The sequence below is a fragment of the Anopheles maculipalpis genome, chromosome 2RL (assembly GCF_943734695.1).
Source record: "Anopheles maculipalpis chromosome 2RL, idAnoMacuDA_375_x, whole genome shotgun sequence".
Taxonomy (NCBI): Eukaryota; Metazoa; Arthropoda; class Insecta; order Diptera; family Culicidae; genus Anopheles; species Anopheles maculipalpis.
In genome coordinates this window covers 19,375,595-19,391,583 of record NC_064871.1, presented here as the reverse complement: position 1 = coordinate 19,391,583, position 15,989 = coordinate 19,375,595, and the positions used below count along the sequence as shown (strand labels likewise).

At 44.3% G+C, this 15,989-nt stretch overlaps 1 protein-coding gene across 2 annotated transcripts; it reads right to left on the bottom strand.

Annotated features, from left to right (window-relative positions):
• Positions 1 to 1,303: 1,303 nt before the first annotated feature.
• Positions 1,304 to 13,291, bottom strand: LOC126556682 (chitin synthase chs-2). Of its 2 annotated transcripts, none has more exons than XM_050212106.1 (9): positions 13,172 to 13,291; positions 7,842 to 8,371; positions 6,550 to 7,764; positions 5,881 to 6,471; positions 4,489 to 5,813; positions 4,228 to 4,404; positions 2,066 to 2,269; positions 1,615 to 1,977; positions 1,304 to 1,528 (listed from the first exon to the last, which is right to left on the bottom strand). In XM_050212106.1, the coding sequence occupies exons 1-9, from the start codon at positions 13,276 to 13,278 to the stop codon at positions 1,304 to 1,306; spliced, it is 4,737 nt and encodes a 1,578-aa protein (XP_050068063.1). In that variant the 5' UTR covers positions 13,279 to 13,291. The 2 variants fall into 2 exon arrangements, with proteins under 2 accessions (XP_050068063.1, XP_050068064.1); XM_050212107.1 differs by lacking the exon at positions 4,228 to 4,404 and adding an exon at positions 3,644 to 3,820.
• Between the last annotated feature and the right edge of the window lie 2,698 nt (positions 13,292 to 15,989).

Below are 15,989 nucleotides of genomic sequence, written 5' to 3'. Positions count from 1 at the left end.
TAATTTGGACACATTTCGGTTACCTAACCCATCAGAATAGAAGAAACTATTACGATTCTTGAAAAAACCTAAACTGTACAAATAAAGCTAACACCACATTTACGATAACAATCCAATAATAATTTTCATTTAATTTCAAAGAGGAATAATTAAAAACCTCGGTCGACTATACCACTAGTCAGCCGGTCATTAAACGGCAAAAGGTTTGAATTAGCTTAACATTTCTGAATCCTCTAGGAGTACTACTCCTTTATGTGGTATGCGACATCCTGGGATGCGAAATTCTTCAATATCTCAAACATTCTCTCCATCTTCATTTTCCCACTACCCATTTTCTTATTATCCTCTTTAAACCTTAAGTAATAACAACAACACACGCTATAAAACGTATAAAAATAAGTCTATCAATTTTATTGCAGAGTACAATTTGCTGTAAACATCACATTCGAGTTCCATATTACATTCGCTTTCGACATTCGGTAGCCTCCTTCATTCAGGGTTTACAAAATATCAAAAGATTCGAATAGTAAATAAGTAAAAGGTGAAGTATCTTGTGCCGCGTGTCAGCACACGTTGTACATATTTACAAAGGAAATCGCTTAATTTTGAACGCAACAACGGCACGTGTGATTCGTTGGCGAAACCTGTTGCAGTAGTGTAGTTTCCGTCGTTGATGCGACTAATTAAATAAATATCCTACGTTCCGAAGTGTAGCAGTACACGCGTTAGTGAGTGTATCATGCTTCTTCGTGCCTTGAGCATGTCGGCAGTGATGGTTACAAACAATTTTACCATCCGAGTTTGCTGTAGGATTGGTTGGTTGGTTGTTGAAACGATCTCATTTGCGCCTTAGCTTTTACTAAATTGTTCTACATTGATGAGTATTTAGTGGTAGTGTTTGTAACGTGTAAGGCTACACTTCTCCGCCTTACGGTTGTAATCATTTTGAGCTTTTACTCTTTTTTCCATTGGCAGTAGAGTAGCGGAGGAAAACTGTCCATAGATCGAAATGAGAATTGTTTATCTTGTCCTGTTTTTTGAGGGCGCTGTGAAGTGCCAAGAATTCATCCAGAATTGTTGAGTAATTGACTTAAGAGAGAGGTCCAAACACATAATCTATCTATCTTATAGCTGTATAGTTTGTTTGCTTTTTTCCTGCTTTTTTATGCCAAACAGCTTTCATTCATCCTCTTCACACAATCTCTTAAAGTAATATCGAGTCTATAAATTAGTGTTTCACAACAATCACACTTCACATCTAATGCATCATCATACACTCAATTACGTACGCTCATTCGTAAGCTCACAACCGTGCATTACCGTTGTTACCCCAGGTGACCTGATTTCGTGGCTGCATGCGCAGCGAGTTGCGATCGTCATCCTCGATCACCGGCTCGTACGCTTGATTAACTTGCCCAGTGACTCCGTAGATCTCTCCCCCAGGTCCACCGTTTACGTTAAAGATATCCTTCACACTGACACCTGCGTTCGAAGTTCGTGTCGGTCTGGGTGGAGCGTTATTATTTCCCTGAAATGGACAAAAACACGATGCAAACACAGTTTGTGTATAACTCTTCCGATCGAACGCTTATTCTTCATAAGTTAAGATCTTACATTCGGTACACCGGTAATCCCGTATTCGTTGTTTGCACCGAGCGTTTGCATCTGAGATTTGCGCCTTTCGGCCATTACCGAGTTCTTGCGCACCTCCAGCGCGCGTATCGTTTCGCGGCGCATCGTCATCCGGCGGGTTAGGATCGGTGTAGCCGTATTGTTTTCATCGGCCGTCAGCTTAAGGAACCGCTTCTTGAACGCTACATCGAGCGTTCCTATCTGGCGTCGCGGTTGCCGTGCCTTTTCGAGGTTCTGAATGGTGCGACGCCTTGCGATACGATCCGGACCACTGCCCGAGTCGTTGTCATAGTCTCCATCGATACCTTGCAATCGTTGCAAATTTTTGACTATCTCCACAGCGTGCTAAACAAAATGGTTCGGATATTAATATTACACATGTGTGGTAAATCTATTTAAAGGATGGTCAAAAGAACTCCACACAACACTCTACCTTATCTATGAGAGCATCCTGCGAAAGCTCCTCCGGTTTCTTGTTACAGGCCCAGTTGAGCTCCGTCGAGGCCAAAATATGCGACAGCGTACCGAAGCGATGGAACATCATTGCCACAAACTGGATGATCAGAATCAGCGCGAAGAAGAACACAAACACCAAACCGATCGGTTCCAGCTGGAGGTACTCTTTGGAGATGTGAACCTGTGTTGAGTTAACGGTAACCATATTAGTATGCCCTGGTTGGTGGTGAAATTCACAAAATGAGTTTGTGATTATTGAGCATGAGGTTGAGGTTGTTAACACGCAGTTCGTGCTTTGGCGGTGTGGATTCTTGAGGGATATTATCACAGAGAACATACACATCTTGTGCACGAAAGGGGTTAGTAGGGGGTTGTAAAGAAAATTTTAACAAGTTGTTAGCACATGTTCAAATCTGGTTTTAGTTAAAAATTTTGCTTTTCATTTGAAACTGAAACATAGGAACTAAAGGGACAGCTGGATGGATAGGACTGGTTGATAGACCGTAGGGTATAAGTTTGCGTCCATGCAAGACATAACCATGCAGTTATTGTACTGAAAATCAAGCGTCAGATAGTCATTTAAGCCATTTTTTAATTATGTCCGTTGGAGGGTCAGTTTGGCGGTTTATAGGATTGTAATGAAAGATAGTACTTTCAGAAAGCCATGCAGTTTAAATGGCGCCCGAATGGAAAACATGCATTGCATCCAACCTTTTTGATTCATCAGTCTTCATTTTTAACATGTTACAAAAGGATTTGAAGGAGGAGGATTTTGTATATATGGGTATATGGCACTTCTTATTATTGTTGTAATACATTTTTTCTGACCGTAGAATATTTTACATTTTTATCTTTACAGATCTTTATATGATTGTTTGCAAAATGCTTTATGGATTTGTATGTTTTTTTTAGTTTGAGCTAATATAATTTGACATTTCTAGCAAATATGCAAAGGGATTGTTCGAAAGAAGGATAAACAGGTACGTGCAGAGGAACACTAAAGAAGGTTGTTAATTACATTTCGTTCAATAATAATTATGTGTAAGAAACAAAGAATTGACATAATATTACATGCACCCTAAACGAGGTGTTAAGAATTTTGTTATCATATTCCCACAATTGAAAACCGTCAGTTATTGCAATCGCTCTCCTTCTGTCTCTCTGGGCTGTTGGGACCATTTGCATTAGAGATGCGGCAGGTTACAGAAGAAAAAAAAAATTCCATACCACCGGGGGTGGGGGTTCCATATGCAAGAAGGATAAATTACACCTGTTAGAACCTTGGTGTGGATTTTTAGAAGAAAATAACAAAACACATTCACCAGAACCGTGGTCAGGAATTCCCAGGAAGGGAAGGGGTACCAGAGACACAAACAAACAAATAAAAAAAAAAACATTTAATTGGGACAACAAACTCCCGTTCCTTGTGGATCATAGCAAAGCGCGGGAATTTGTTTGAAACAAGGGATTACAAGGGATACAAAAAAACATGTAACAGAAGGTAACGAAAACCAAAACAATATGGAAGAACGTGAGATTATGTGTAGTAGCAAACCTCGGCTGTAACTTCGTCATAGGTAATGTTCGTTTTGACGCCCAGCGGCCAAATGATGTGCAGCTTGTCTTTGTTCAACTGCAGCAAGAACACGATCAGGACGAACAGTGCGTTGAACATGAAGAACGCAAACACGGACTTGTTACGCAGTTCTTTCAGATCGACAGCAATTCTCGCCTAGATATTTGCGTTTATACGTTTGGCAATTGCATGTTGTTTGCGGTGCGGCATTATGGTTCGATTCGTTGTTGTAGTTGTTATGTTGTAGTTTTTTTTGCGGTTTTTGGGGGTCGTTTCTTGCCGAAAGTGGGTGATAGATAGTGTGTTGCAGTTTTCGTAAAGTGTGGAGCGAAGTATCGAGTTGTCGGGTTTATAATTTTCAATAATCCATACGCAGTCCGTAGAGGATGTAAAATAATTGGTGGTAAGAGAGAAAAATAAAACGAAACAAAAAACAAGACTGGAAGTTAGTTGAAATTGTCCCGAATGGAGACATCCGGTGGTTCCATAGCGTGTTGAGGCCGAGGAGAAAAAAAAGAAGAAAGTCCGCTATGGTGTGCACACCGGTGTCTCCAGGAGTTTACCTCTTGCGTGGCTTCATCATAGGTGATGTTAGTTTTAACACCCAACGGCCACTTGACGTGGATGTTGTCCTTGTTGAGCTGTAGCAAGAAAACGATCAGCACAAACAGTGCATTGATCATGATGAATCCAAACACGGCGGAGTCACGCAACTCCTTGAGATCGTGCGCAATACGTGCCTGTGGGGAGAGTACATAAAAAACGATACGTTAAGTCATTCACTCATTCAATTATGATAGGCTAATGAGAAGCTATCGACGCACCTGTTCCTCCTTGTTCTGATCAATCGGATAAAGGTACTTATCGATCAGATCCTTCCAGAACTGAATCTCGGTACTCGAAATAAAGTCCACCTCGCCCTTCTTTAGATCCGGATCTTCAATCCAGTACGGGTTCGTCAGGAAATCACGTTCATCGCGTTGCATCGTAGACGTCTCCGACTCCTCATCCTCATCATCATCTTCTGTGTCCTCCGCAACCGATCCCAGATGGTGATCCTTCGATCCAGCTGACGCAGTGCGTTTGCGCGTATGGTGTCCATGAGGATCGATATGTTTTTCCAAATTTTCAATCTTTTTCGTAATTGCATCAAGCGCATCAGCAATGTGAATGAGCTGAGCCTTTTCATCGGTCGTTTTGCCGTGCGTGCATAGCAAACATCTGAACAGCCCGGCAATCGATATGTCGATCGAACCTTCCTCGTCCGAACCATTACCAACACCTCCCTGTAGGAAGCCGAGCAGCGACTTTTGCTTCACACGCTTTGCAGCCTCCTCCGCATCCTTCTTTTCCTGTTCTAGTTCTTTTTTCGTTTTCTTGGCCACCACCTCACGCGTACCCCAGGAGACAACGTTCAGGTTGATGATGGAGTAGAGAATCAACAGCAAGTACATGGATGGAATGGATAGCAGATAGATGATACCGGAAGCGATACACCAGAATTCTTGCGGATGTAGACAGGCTGCTATAAAGAATGACCCTGTCATTGCTATCAAGAAAATGGCCGACGGTGATCCTATGCCGTCCTCGCCTAGCTGTAACGCGGTACCAACGATTACAGCCATCATGATTAGCGCATACACCGTGGATAGTATCTGTGCCACTAGCAGCTGTATGTTGGATTTGCACGTGAAGCAAACCAACATGAACAGCAATATCGGTATGATATTGTAGTAAAACGAGGTCCAATTATCAATCTTGAATGCGGCTACGAACGCACCCACCAGCATAAGGAAAATCGTTCCAGGGCCCAAGATCGTACCACCCATCAACATCATCTGATAGAAGATGTACAGCAGCGAGATGTTATCATTGATCTTGATCGTACGTCTGTAGTCCATAAGCAAGTCCATAATGTTGGCAATGGTGGACGGTACCCAACGACGGCGCTGATTGTAGAACTCGTTGAATCCTTCCGGACAATGGGTGTAGGCGTCCGAGGCAGCCGAATACTCGACACGGTAGCCTCGCTGCAGAAGCAGCGTACACAACCAACGATCCTCACCCTGATCGTACTGCACGTAGTGTCGAGCCTCATCCGAACGTGTCGTGTACTTACGCATCACATTGTCGTCCATTAGACCTTTTCCTGTAGGCAATGACAGTGCATTAAGATCCCGTATAGCTCACAACACACTACATCTTCGTACACTTACCTCTGAAGAGTGAAAAGCAACCAGGACTACAAAGTACACAACCGATCATGTGTTCCGTTGCCTTTTGCAGCCAATGGCCGATAGCGTACTCGAACTTCTGGTACCACACCATCGGTCCGGACCCGATCGGGTGAATACGGCCGCATGCTGCGCCCAGATTTTTATTCTTCTTCATCAAATCGATCAGCAGCGTTACGGCGCTCGGGTTAAAATCAATATCACCGTCCAGTGTGAGTAGGTAGGTGTTTTCCGCCATCACTTCCTTTCGATCGACGGAAATAGGCAGCTCCATCAGCCGGTGGCCAAGTAGATAGTACATGTACATCACCTGAGACCAACGCTTACGATGCCGAATACGGTCCTTATCCTTCAGATGGGCAATCATCTTCGTTTTGCCAGGTAGTGTCCATACCAGACGTCCACCGTACGGTGTGGGATATTTTTTCGGTGGTCGAAGCCGGATGTTTGTCTGATGCACTTCCGAGGCTGCCTCGTCAATGGTATCCACGAGAATCTTCACGAACCGATTGCACTGAATGTCCTCGTCACTGTGGTCGGAGATTTCGAACGCGTCATCGAAGAATATGTGCGCTGTTTAGGGTGAAATGAAACATACAAACAACTGTTTAGCAAATTATTCCCCATCACAAGGTGTTAGGGCTTCCTTACTTTCGAATTCGTAATAATCCGGATCGACGATGCGCAGATACTTCTGTGCCACGCGTCGTGCGCACTGATCCTCATCCATTCGCATGATCGACTTCAGGAACACCATCATCTCTTCCTTCGTTTCGTGCCAAAGCGTTGCACACGCGTATATGCGCGTGATGTGATCCGACGACTTCACGCTGGGCCGTGGCAACGCCGACCCATCCGTGTGCACCGAGATGGTTTCATAGTATTCGTCACCCTTTTCTTTCTCAATTTCTGCAAGGTCCTCTGTTTTCACATCGGCTTGATCGTCTCGCCGTCGGTTCATCGCCATCGATTGATCGATCAGCAGCGCGTTGTACATCGGCGTCACGAACAGCTTTTCCGTGTTGGCCAAACGTTCGCATTTCGGGGTCCAGATGTGGAGCGTGATCCAGGTTTGCGAGAGCAACCAGAGCAACCAAGCCCACGCCATCTGTCGTGAGGCGAAATCATTCAACCGAAACACGGGTGGACTTTCGAAGAACAGATAGTCCGGAATGGAACCGTGGAAAAAGCACGGATCATCGTTACGGATGCCGCACGCAGCGATCAGCATTGAAATCGCCACCGGCACTGTTAGGTTCACGGGGAAAGCGTAACTGAAGCCTTGGATCAGAATCTTACATGCGAACTTGCCAAAAATGTAGCACAAGTATGCGGCCAGTATCTGAATGATCAGCACATACGTCACCGTGTTGTACGCGGCATCAATATCGATCGTATCGACCGCCTGTGAGGCTTCCACTAGATCGGGCAGTGCAGAACTAAACGGAAGCGCAACTTCTTCTACCACGATCTTGTGTGGACCGTAACCTGCTCCGAACAGCGAGAATAAGTTTGCCACTTCATCTCCACGTACGAACAGAATTACCAGCACGAAGCAGAATAGTAGCATGATCTTCCAAACTGACAGGAACATGTAGGTGAAGTAACGCGTTTGTTTGAGGTCTTCCTTTACGCGACCAAGCGATCGTACGAACGAAAATGGGCTCTGGGGTGAAACGTAGTTTTCCCACCATCCGCAGGATGTAAGCAGTGCCGATATCGGGATCAACCAAAGCACTGGCCGATTTTCCAACAGTGGCCACACGACAAATCCGGTAATTTGTGCCGCAATTGCGGCCAGATCGACGATCGTTTTTACCGCCCGTTTGCCTTCTTTGTTGGTGCGCGAAAACAGTCCCAACATACCTGAGGGAGAAATGAATAGAGATCGATTATTCTTACCGCCTGTGCTATATGTGCGTATCCCTGCGTCCCATACGTACCCGGTATGACGCACAGACAGTTGGTCAACATGGCACCCTTCACCGAGTCAACCTCCGGCAGCACGACAAAGAACAACAACACCAACCCGATCGTATGGAACGATTCCATCAGAAAGACGAGCAAAAAGTGTGACTTGAGCGGTTTCTTCATCGACTTGAAGAAGCAGATACGCGTCGACCGGATAAAGGTACCGATCTCTGGTACGGCGAACGCGATCATCAGCGCCCACATCCACGCTATCCGTTCCTCTTCCGGCAGGGACACGATGAACGACTTGTCTCGTGCCAGGTCCCGATTGCAGTAGGTGATCTTCCGGTCCCGGCGCAACTGTGACGACATGAAGAGCACACAACCCTTGGCCACCACACCGCCCAACAGCACGATGATGAACGTGATGAGGTAGGCGAATATCTTCAGGATCTTGATCGTCAGATCCAGACAGGCCTGGTCCGCCATCGAGCCCGTATCCTCCTTGATCGGAGGATCCCGGAAGACGTCCCATCCTTTCGTTTCCTGCACGGTACGTTGACTGTGAAAAGATAATTACAAATGTAAGTTGGTATTTGTTCACGCATAAGTGCATCACATAAAAGTCAAATTATCACCAAAGCCACAAAGTGATGGGTCACGGTTCGTTTCTTAAGTCGTAACCGTCCGAGGTCAAGATTTTTGATGCGGAAACTATTTGTTTATGGTTACGATTTGAGCGATATTTGACTTGAGGTGTGTTTTTTGTGTTTCCGTGGCAAAAGCTTAAGGAAAGTGGGAAATAGAAAACTTTAAAGACTCATTTTCTTAATGTTCAAGTGATTAATATGCTGAATATTTTCGTTCCCTTGTTCAACAACCGTTTTGCTTCAATTTAGATTCGCTCCAAACTGCACATTTTGTCGTTTTCAAATCGCCAGCAATTTACTAAACCACACTGATATCGCAACTATCGAATCAACAGGCACCATGAGCACGATACTGTAAAACACTTTCATTTACCGCGTTACGAATATGCGAACGATCATGGATACTCCCTCGTTACGGTGCGAATAGAAGTGAAAGTTTTTGTCTACCACAGTACTACTACTAATACGGAGGGCACTATCCAAAAAATGATCTCCGAAACCAATTACCAATCGATCATCGCTCATTTGGATCGTTCTAGATGGAGTATGTGAGGATTAGCATACATGAGATATTCTTCCTCGTCGTCAATATCATTAGCAACGCGGCAGTAGTGATGGCTCTGGTAGCCGATGTAATTGTTGGCCTCTGCTCCACCGTTGCGTTGTGGTTTGGGAAGTCCAGGCAGTGCAATCCCGTTCATAGCCGTCCCACTGTTGTTGCTGCTGGGTGTAGGTGTTATTGTTGCAGGAGATGCTACTGCTGCTGCTGCTGGTGAAGCAGTGTTGATGACTTTACGATACATCCTGGTGCCATATAGAGCCTAATGGCAGTTATTATCACCTCACAGAGCTCAACGTATTTCGCAACTATTTCTCGGTACTTAAAATTTTCGCTGATCTCACTTTAAAATCCTTATGGTGATCTAATTATGAAGAATTTTGAAGACACGCTATCAACTAGCACTTGCTCCACAGACTCTAAACACCATCGAAACAGTCGACACTACCCACAAACTAGCACCGATATTGGACGTACCGTATGGTACGCGTCCGTTGCTTCCGATTGCGATGGATGTACCGGACTGAGCAGCGCGTCTTTCGCTTGATGGCGTTTGGTCGGGTTTTTAGTTTGGCACAGGGGTGCTGATTGGTCAAGCACGCCACACCACACCAGTCCAGCCGATCGGGAGCCGACCGCCACCGTTGCGGTGGGTGACCAAAATCGAAAGAAGAAAAAAAAAGTAAACGCACCGACCAAACAGCCACAACAATCCTTCCCACTTCGTCCATCCATATCGACAGTGGTTTTACACTGTCGTCTTCACCATCCTTTGCTATTTTTTCGTTAAACCATTCTTCAACACGTGCTGCAGTGAGAGTGTGTTATAACGGCGGTATGAGTAGCTTCCAATAAAAAGTATGCCGATTATTGATGCAAGCTCATGTTGAACGAGTACACATGTATGCTCAGATGGTTTGCGCACGCTAACCAGCAATCTGAGGGATCACGATCCGGGGAATAATGTGCCCGGTATGCGCCGTTGGAGCCCCTTGAAGATAAGCTCGTCGATGGCTTCACAAGTGTTGGCATTTTCTACACGCATTGTTGGTGTTGAGTTTGGTGAAATGTGGCGTGCCGTAGGCTTTCCCGCCAGGTGTAACGTTTTCAAAAATATTAGACAAACATTCAATGAAGAAGAAGTAATGTCTGCAGAATGATGCTAATCATTTTTGGAGCATTTTACAAACAACCGATAGGAAGTATCGAGCACAATACCGATCATTCAGAAGTATGCATTTGTGAGGAATTTCAAACACATTCGGCCACGGTTCCGCCATTCGTTGCGCTTCGCTAACTCACCCGGATACATTCGAATTTTTCCGCTTTGGCCGAATGTTGGATCCACTCGAAGCCGTTTTGGTGTGTAACGTCAGTAACCTGCCATGTCCAGTCTCCTTAACTTGTGATATTTTGTCAGATACAAATTAAAGCTGTCTGCTGATGTTTTCTCCTCCTTTTTCCCTAGATCGAGTTGCATAAAATGGCTCGAGTCTATTAAATTTTGAACGATTTCATTATTCCAATTTGCCTGTGTGCAATTTAATGTGTAACCGTGCGCGAGAAGCGTTTGAAAGGTGATTGAGATTTTCGATTAAATGTTGTAACGTAATCGACTGCTTAGTTTAGCGTCCCGCCAGACCAACTCGCACGATGCTTCTAGGAGCTGCCGGTTCCTCCGACGTAACCAAATACGAGTTGGAGTTCATTGCAAACGCACCACCGAAAGAAGTCTGTTGCTGCTGCTAACGATGGCGAATTTCTGCTGCTGGCTTCCGCTAACCAAAAGACGCAATAATTCGCATGTCTGGGTAAGGAAATGGGATGAAATACTACTTAGTTATGACACTGGCAGGTAGTTTAGCATAGGCGGGTATAGTGATGGGAAACGATGGAATAAGCGAATTATTGACCAGAGAAAGCAATGCGGTAGATTGTTTTCATATGTTTGGTTTATAATTTATAGGATTTATATTGGAAATTTTTGAATCCCTCAGTGGATCGGTGGTAGAGGTGAAAGCTGTGCCGCTCTTCACGCCGGTTCGTAGTGAGGCCTTATTATCCAACTATATAGTATCAACAAGTCTAGTAATCAATTTTGATCTAGTAATCCGTTGCGACCTTGGAGTAGGTCGTTAAGCTCCTAAGAAGTATAACTGGATTTTTTCGAATGGATAATAGAATATTGCAAGTTTCTTGTAGAACTTTGGAATCAATTAGTGGAGTTTTGGATTAAGTCTGTAGTAAGGCATTTTGTAATCAGCTTTCAGCTGTTAACCCGGCTAAATGAAAAATATCATCTTATAGTTTCTTTACATCATATCATTCACCTCTGAACGGGTTTAGCAGAAACTAAGTGTAAAAGTTGTTCTAATTACCGCCTCTTTACAGCAGAACCACGCTGTGAATTTCCCCTCAGTGTATTCAAAATTCCATTGTATGACCGAAAAGTTCCACAACGAGCACGTGATATTGAACTATTCATTGAAAATATTCCCCTCAGTGTTTACATAATTCCATTATATGGATCGTCAAGGCCTGCGTCAAGGCACTTATTTTGTCAGCATAATTTGAAGATCAATTTCCTTTCGAAGATGTCAGCTATCACATCAAAATTATGTTGAGATGATTTCTACTAACAGCACTGCGTAAAACATAATATCAAAAATCAATGATTCTGCTTTAAGTTTGTTCATAACTGTCCAACACAAATACGAATTCATGTTATGCTTACTACCCTCAAAAACCCTTCCATACTATAGCACAAGAAAGCTATGCTGATTAAAAGGCGTTCTTTCCTCCTCCATTTTATGTTAAATACCCACAGCAGCGCCAGCGATCGTGTACCGAGTTTAGTGTTACAAATAAATCCGCACACTGTATCATCATCTTTGGCTGTAGGTGTTTTCCCGCCGTTCGAGCGTTAAGTCTTTCGGGCTAGTAGATTCTTTGGTCTGCTGCTGCTAGATTATGGGTGGTTGTGGTTGTTAGTGCAGACCGCACGGTTGATTGTAAGTGTTACCATCGGGGTGACGTTTGGATGAAGTAACCACTCTCCCTAGCACATAGTTGCATAACGATCGTTCCTCAGTCGCGCAATCTTCTTTCGCTGTCGCTCCAAATGATGATGTTTATGCTGTCCCACGGAATGAAGCCAGCGAAGGGTAGCGTTGGGAAGGGCAGTAGACTCCACCAAGAAACGAGCGACAGCGTTTCTACCTCATGCTGCATAATTGTTGTTTAATGCACCTCCAAAGAAGCCGACGTTTGGGGTTAGTTGGCAGCACACGCTGTTCAGACCGATGCGAAAACGCTGGTGTTACTTCTCGACAAACGGCAAAAAACTGCATCTCGGTAGCTCAACTGCATGTAACGATTGCAGTAAGTTGCACAGATGCAGATGGGTACCAGATTAACTGGGTGGTGTTTGCAATTGTAATTGTATTTTCAATGCCGTTGAACTACGACGATACTATCGCGGGGTCTGTGCAGAATCGAAAGATAAGACTCGTCAGCAAACGATCGACTGCGATTGTTTTGGGCGTTCTAGCCGTGCAGCGTGCAGCAGAGGACAAAAATGTTTGTCTTGGGAAAGCGCACCTCAGATCCGGGTTGTGACACACTTAAGCCAAGCGGTGCTTTATGGGTTTTTGGTGGCTTCTTTCAAGCACTCCCGAAACATTGGCACCGTCTGCCAACGATTGGCAAGTTTCATTGTACAGACACATTGAAATCTAGCTCGCGGATGGGACGAATTGGTAGGTGTTCCGTGCGTCCGCACGTCGCCCATTCGCTGTGGTTGACTGTGGTGGTGTGTAGCATTATTATCGAAACGAAAACAAACCTCCCCCCTGAACAAACAAACAAGGTCGTCTTCATTATGCATGGTTAAGCGATGGTGAGTTCAATGGCGATGGCTTCTTTCTTCAAGTGTACAGCTTGGTGGATACATACGGAGAAAGCTTACACCCTGCACGCAATTTGTATTGTTCAGCTTGTACGAGCGAATTTTATAATCAAGAGACTTCAACGGTAGATAAACGACGAACCTTTTTTTTACATTGTCGTACTCTAAACCTCTGGTGACCATGTTGATGATCGATCGTACTGATAAATTAAAAACGTACATTTGCCATTTCGTATCTTTACTTACCTTCCTCCATAGATGTCATGCGTCAAGGGCGTGCTTTCGTCGTCGGAAAAGTTGTCGTCGCTCTCGTTCGGACCATTTGCCAGAGGTCGATGTCTGATAGCAGACATCTTCTCGGCTTAAGCCTCTGCAAGAAAACAAACCAACAAACAGATACAAACACGAATTAGATCAGTTGTATAAATGGGCGATTTAGATTTTTTTTTATTTTTTATTTGTCCCAAACACTCCTTATCCCTAACGATGTGATTTTATGGCTCACCGAAAAAAAAAGTTTTTTGGGAAAGAAATACCAGATTGAATGGCAAGCGGACCGGTTAAACTAGTGACATTTAAATGCAAAGAACCTGCCGAAGCAGAAGATGGTAACTAATATGAGACGTATGGCCGTACGATGTGGTTTCGCCGTAGAATAGCGAGAAGACAAAACCTAAACTTGGCAAAAGACATTTGAGAACGTCCGGTTTAGCCGGCAAAGGTTTTCACTCTCGTCAAGGTTACGATCAACCGGCAGGTATCTTCATGTGTTGCTGTAGCTATCATATGTCTAGATTCCAGCATCTTCATCCGATGAAAAAGGGTCACCATTTCCTGCCGAAGTTTTTAACACATTGCTCAACTTAACCCAACGATCGTGGCGTTCGTAAAGAATAAGAAAATGAATACATCAAAACGTCGTCATAACTTAAATCACCCGATAATTCGGGAAGGCTTCAAATTGTTGCTTTTGGTCCACCCGATGGACTTTTTGAATATAGCCAGATGTTGCGAAATCAAATCATAACACAGACTCAAGCATGATGGAGATAGAGAAACTCTGGAAGGAGAAGTGAAGTAAAAATTGCGTTCCAATATTTTGCTAGAGCATAATCCACTTCTGGTACCATTTGTATCAACCACACCTTTTACTTATGAGTCGATCGTTCACCGAAACGCACAAAAAATGGTTCAAGTGGAATGACTTTCAAGAAAACAAGTTCCATGGTAGAAATAACAGTACCAATATTCATAGCTCCTGCAATATTCAAGTCCTGATCGATGGGCTGTGGTTTCTGTGGAACAAGCACGTTAACGAACCTTGCTTCGGTTAACTAAAGTTGGTACAGATAGGTTCTGCTTCCCGACAGCTAGAGGGTCGACCACAACCCAAACACAGTGAGACTTGATATTTTTAATTCTTTCTTGCTATTGCCGGTTGTGACTCATGGAATCGAACACACCAAATGTAAAGCCAAATTACGTTTACCAGCTCGCAGCAGGGTGAACATAGATTGGTCTCTCGTTGCCCGTTTGGAGTCTTGACGCTGAAATCCCACGCAAGTGTGTGTTCCGAACTAACGAGCTGCGAACTGCCGCTCTTGGTCAAATCCATTCCCTTTCTAAGATCACCATTGATCGACACAGGCCAACCGTTTCGTTACGTTCATTGGCTTTTGTAAATATGGTAGAGAATGATTCTTTAGCAAAAATGTGGTGACAATTGACGGCGTGCTCATCGCGTCATTTGGAGTGTTAATAATTCATTTGTTTTTGAAGGGTGAACGTTGATGAGGTGTTCATAGCAGGCACAGCAACCGGTCAGGAAAAACAGCTGTCACACAATGGTAGGAACTGAGCGCTAACTTCCTACTTCCGAAATCAAATTGAGCCCAGAGTTGTCTAATTACGAGATCAAGAAGGTTGGTTTGGCTCCGTTCTTCCGTCCGGGGATTGATGCTGCGTTGCTGGTGTGGTGTGGAACGAACTTGAACTTTGGTATGAACTACATTGAATGGGTTACACTCTGGGAGAGCTGTTTAGGGTAGCTAATGGCTGTAAACTGGAAAAGAAGTACTTTGTAGAAAGTAGAATTCATGTGGGTATCGTAAACAGTTACGTCGGCCTGAGATGACCAAAATGGCAAACTTCTTTTATGACGCGCTGTTTATACACAGTGTCGTAGGAGTTTAGAGCTGATCAATTTGTATACAACTTTGATCAAGAATTATGCTTTTATAGCACTGACATTGTATTACGTTGGCGATGAGGACTCCCTCCCAAACGGACCCAAACGCTTCCCTACCTTTCCTCGCGAACCTTTTGATTTATATCACCCCAATTGCAACACTCCCGCCCAGAACCGGTTCAACCAGAACAACGCCCGCACTTCGAAACTTCCTCCTTTCTCAATGTTGCGCTCATTGTGCAAAAATGTGAACGGCCGGAAAAGCGACTCGCTAACGCGGTTCGCCAACAGGATTACTCTCTAGGCGATTTATTTCGCGCAACGATTCACTGCAAGCCGTTGAACCCTGTGCTCTGTGCGTATTCTTAAGTTAGCATGATCGGTACATTCCAGTCTGCTTTAAATGTCAGTAAACTTGCCCGCACGGACTGACCTTCACTTGTGGTGGCTTGTTGTGCGTACGGTGGACACTGTATTCGGTTTAAGTAGTTAATTTCTTTAACGCCCAGCCCCGTAGTCATGTGGTCACCTCTTTGGAGTGGCTTTTTTATTCGCACAAATCGTTTCTTGCCTGTAGTTAAAGCCATTAGTCAACCGATCGACACAGGAAACCGGCGCTTATCAACAGATCTACGGGACGGCAACATAAATTATGGAATGAAACATATGAAGAAGAATAATACTTCTTGGCGCGTAAAAGTAAGCTCCTTTCAGACTAGGTGTGGTTGGTTTTAACGAACAGACTGCTTCAGGTACGGTCCAGCAAAGCAATCGAACGACTAAAAGCCTTACGACTTGACCAGGCTACGTGTTGCTTACTTCCCTGTTCCAATTGCAGCTTCCAGTTTCCTCACTCTCCAGTGTTCGACCGAACTA

Coding starts and splice junctions, on each gene's coding strand:
- LOC126556682 (XM_050212106.1), bottom strand. CDS start 13,278: ATGTCTGCTATCAGACATCGACCTCTGGCAAATGGTCCGAACGAGAGC. Junction 8,372..13,171: donor CATGACATCTATGGAGGAAG/GTAAGTAAAGAT, acceptor ATCTTTTCACAG/TCAACGTACCGTGCAGGAAA. Junction 1,978..2,065: donor AGGATGCTCTCATAGATAAG/GTAGAGTGTTGT, acceptor CATTTTGTTTAG/CACGCTGTGGAGATAGTCAA.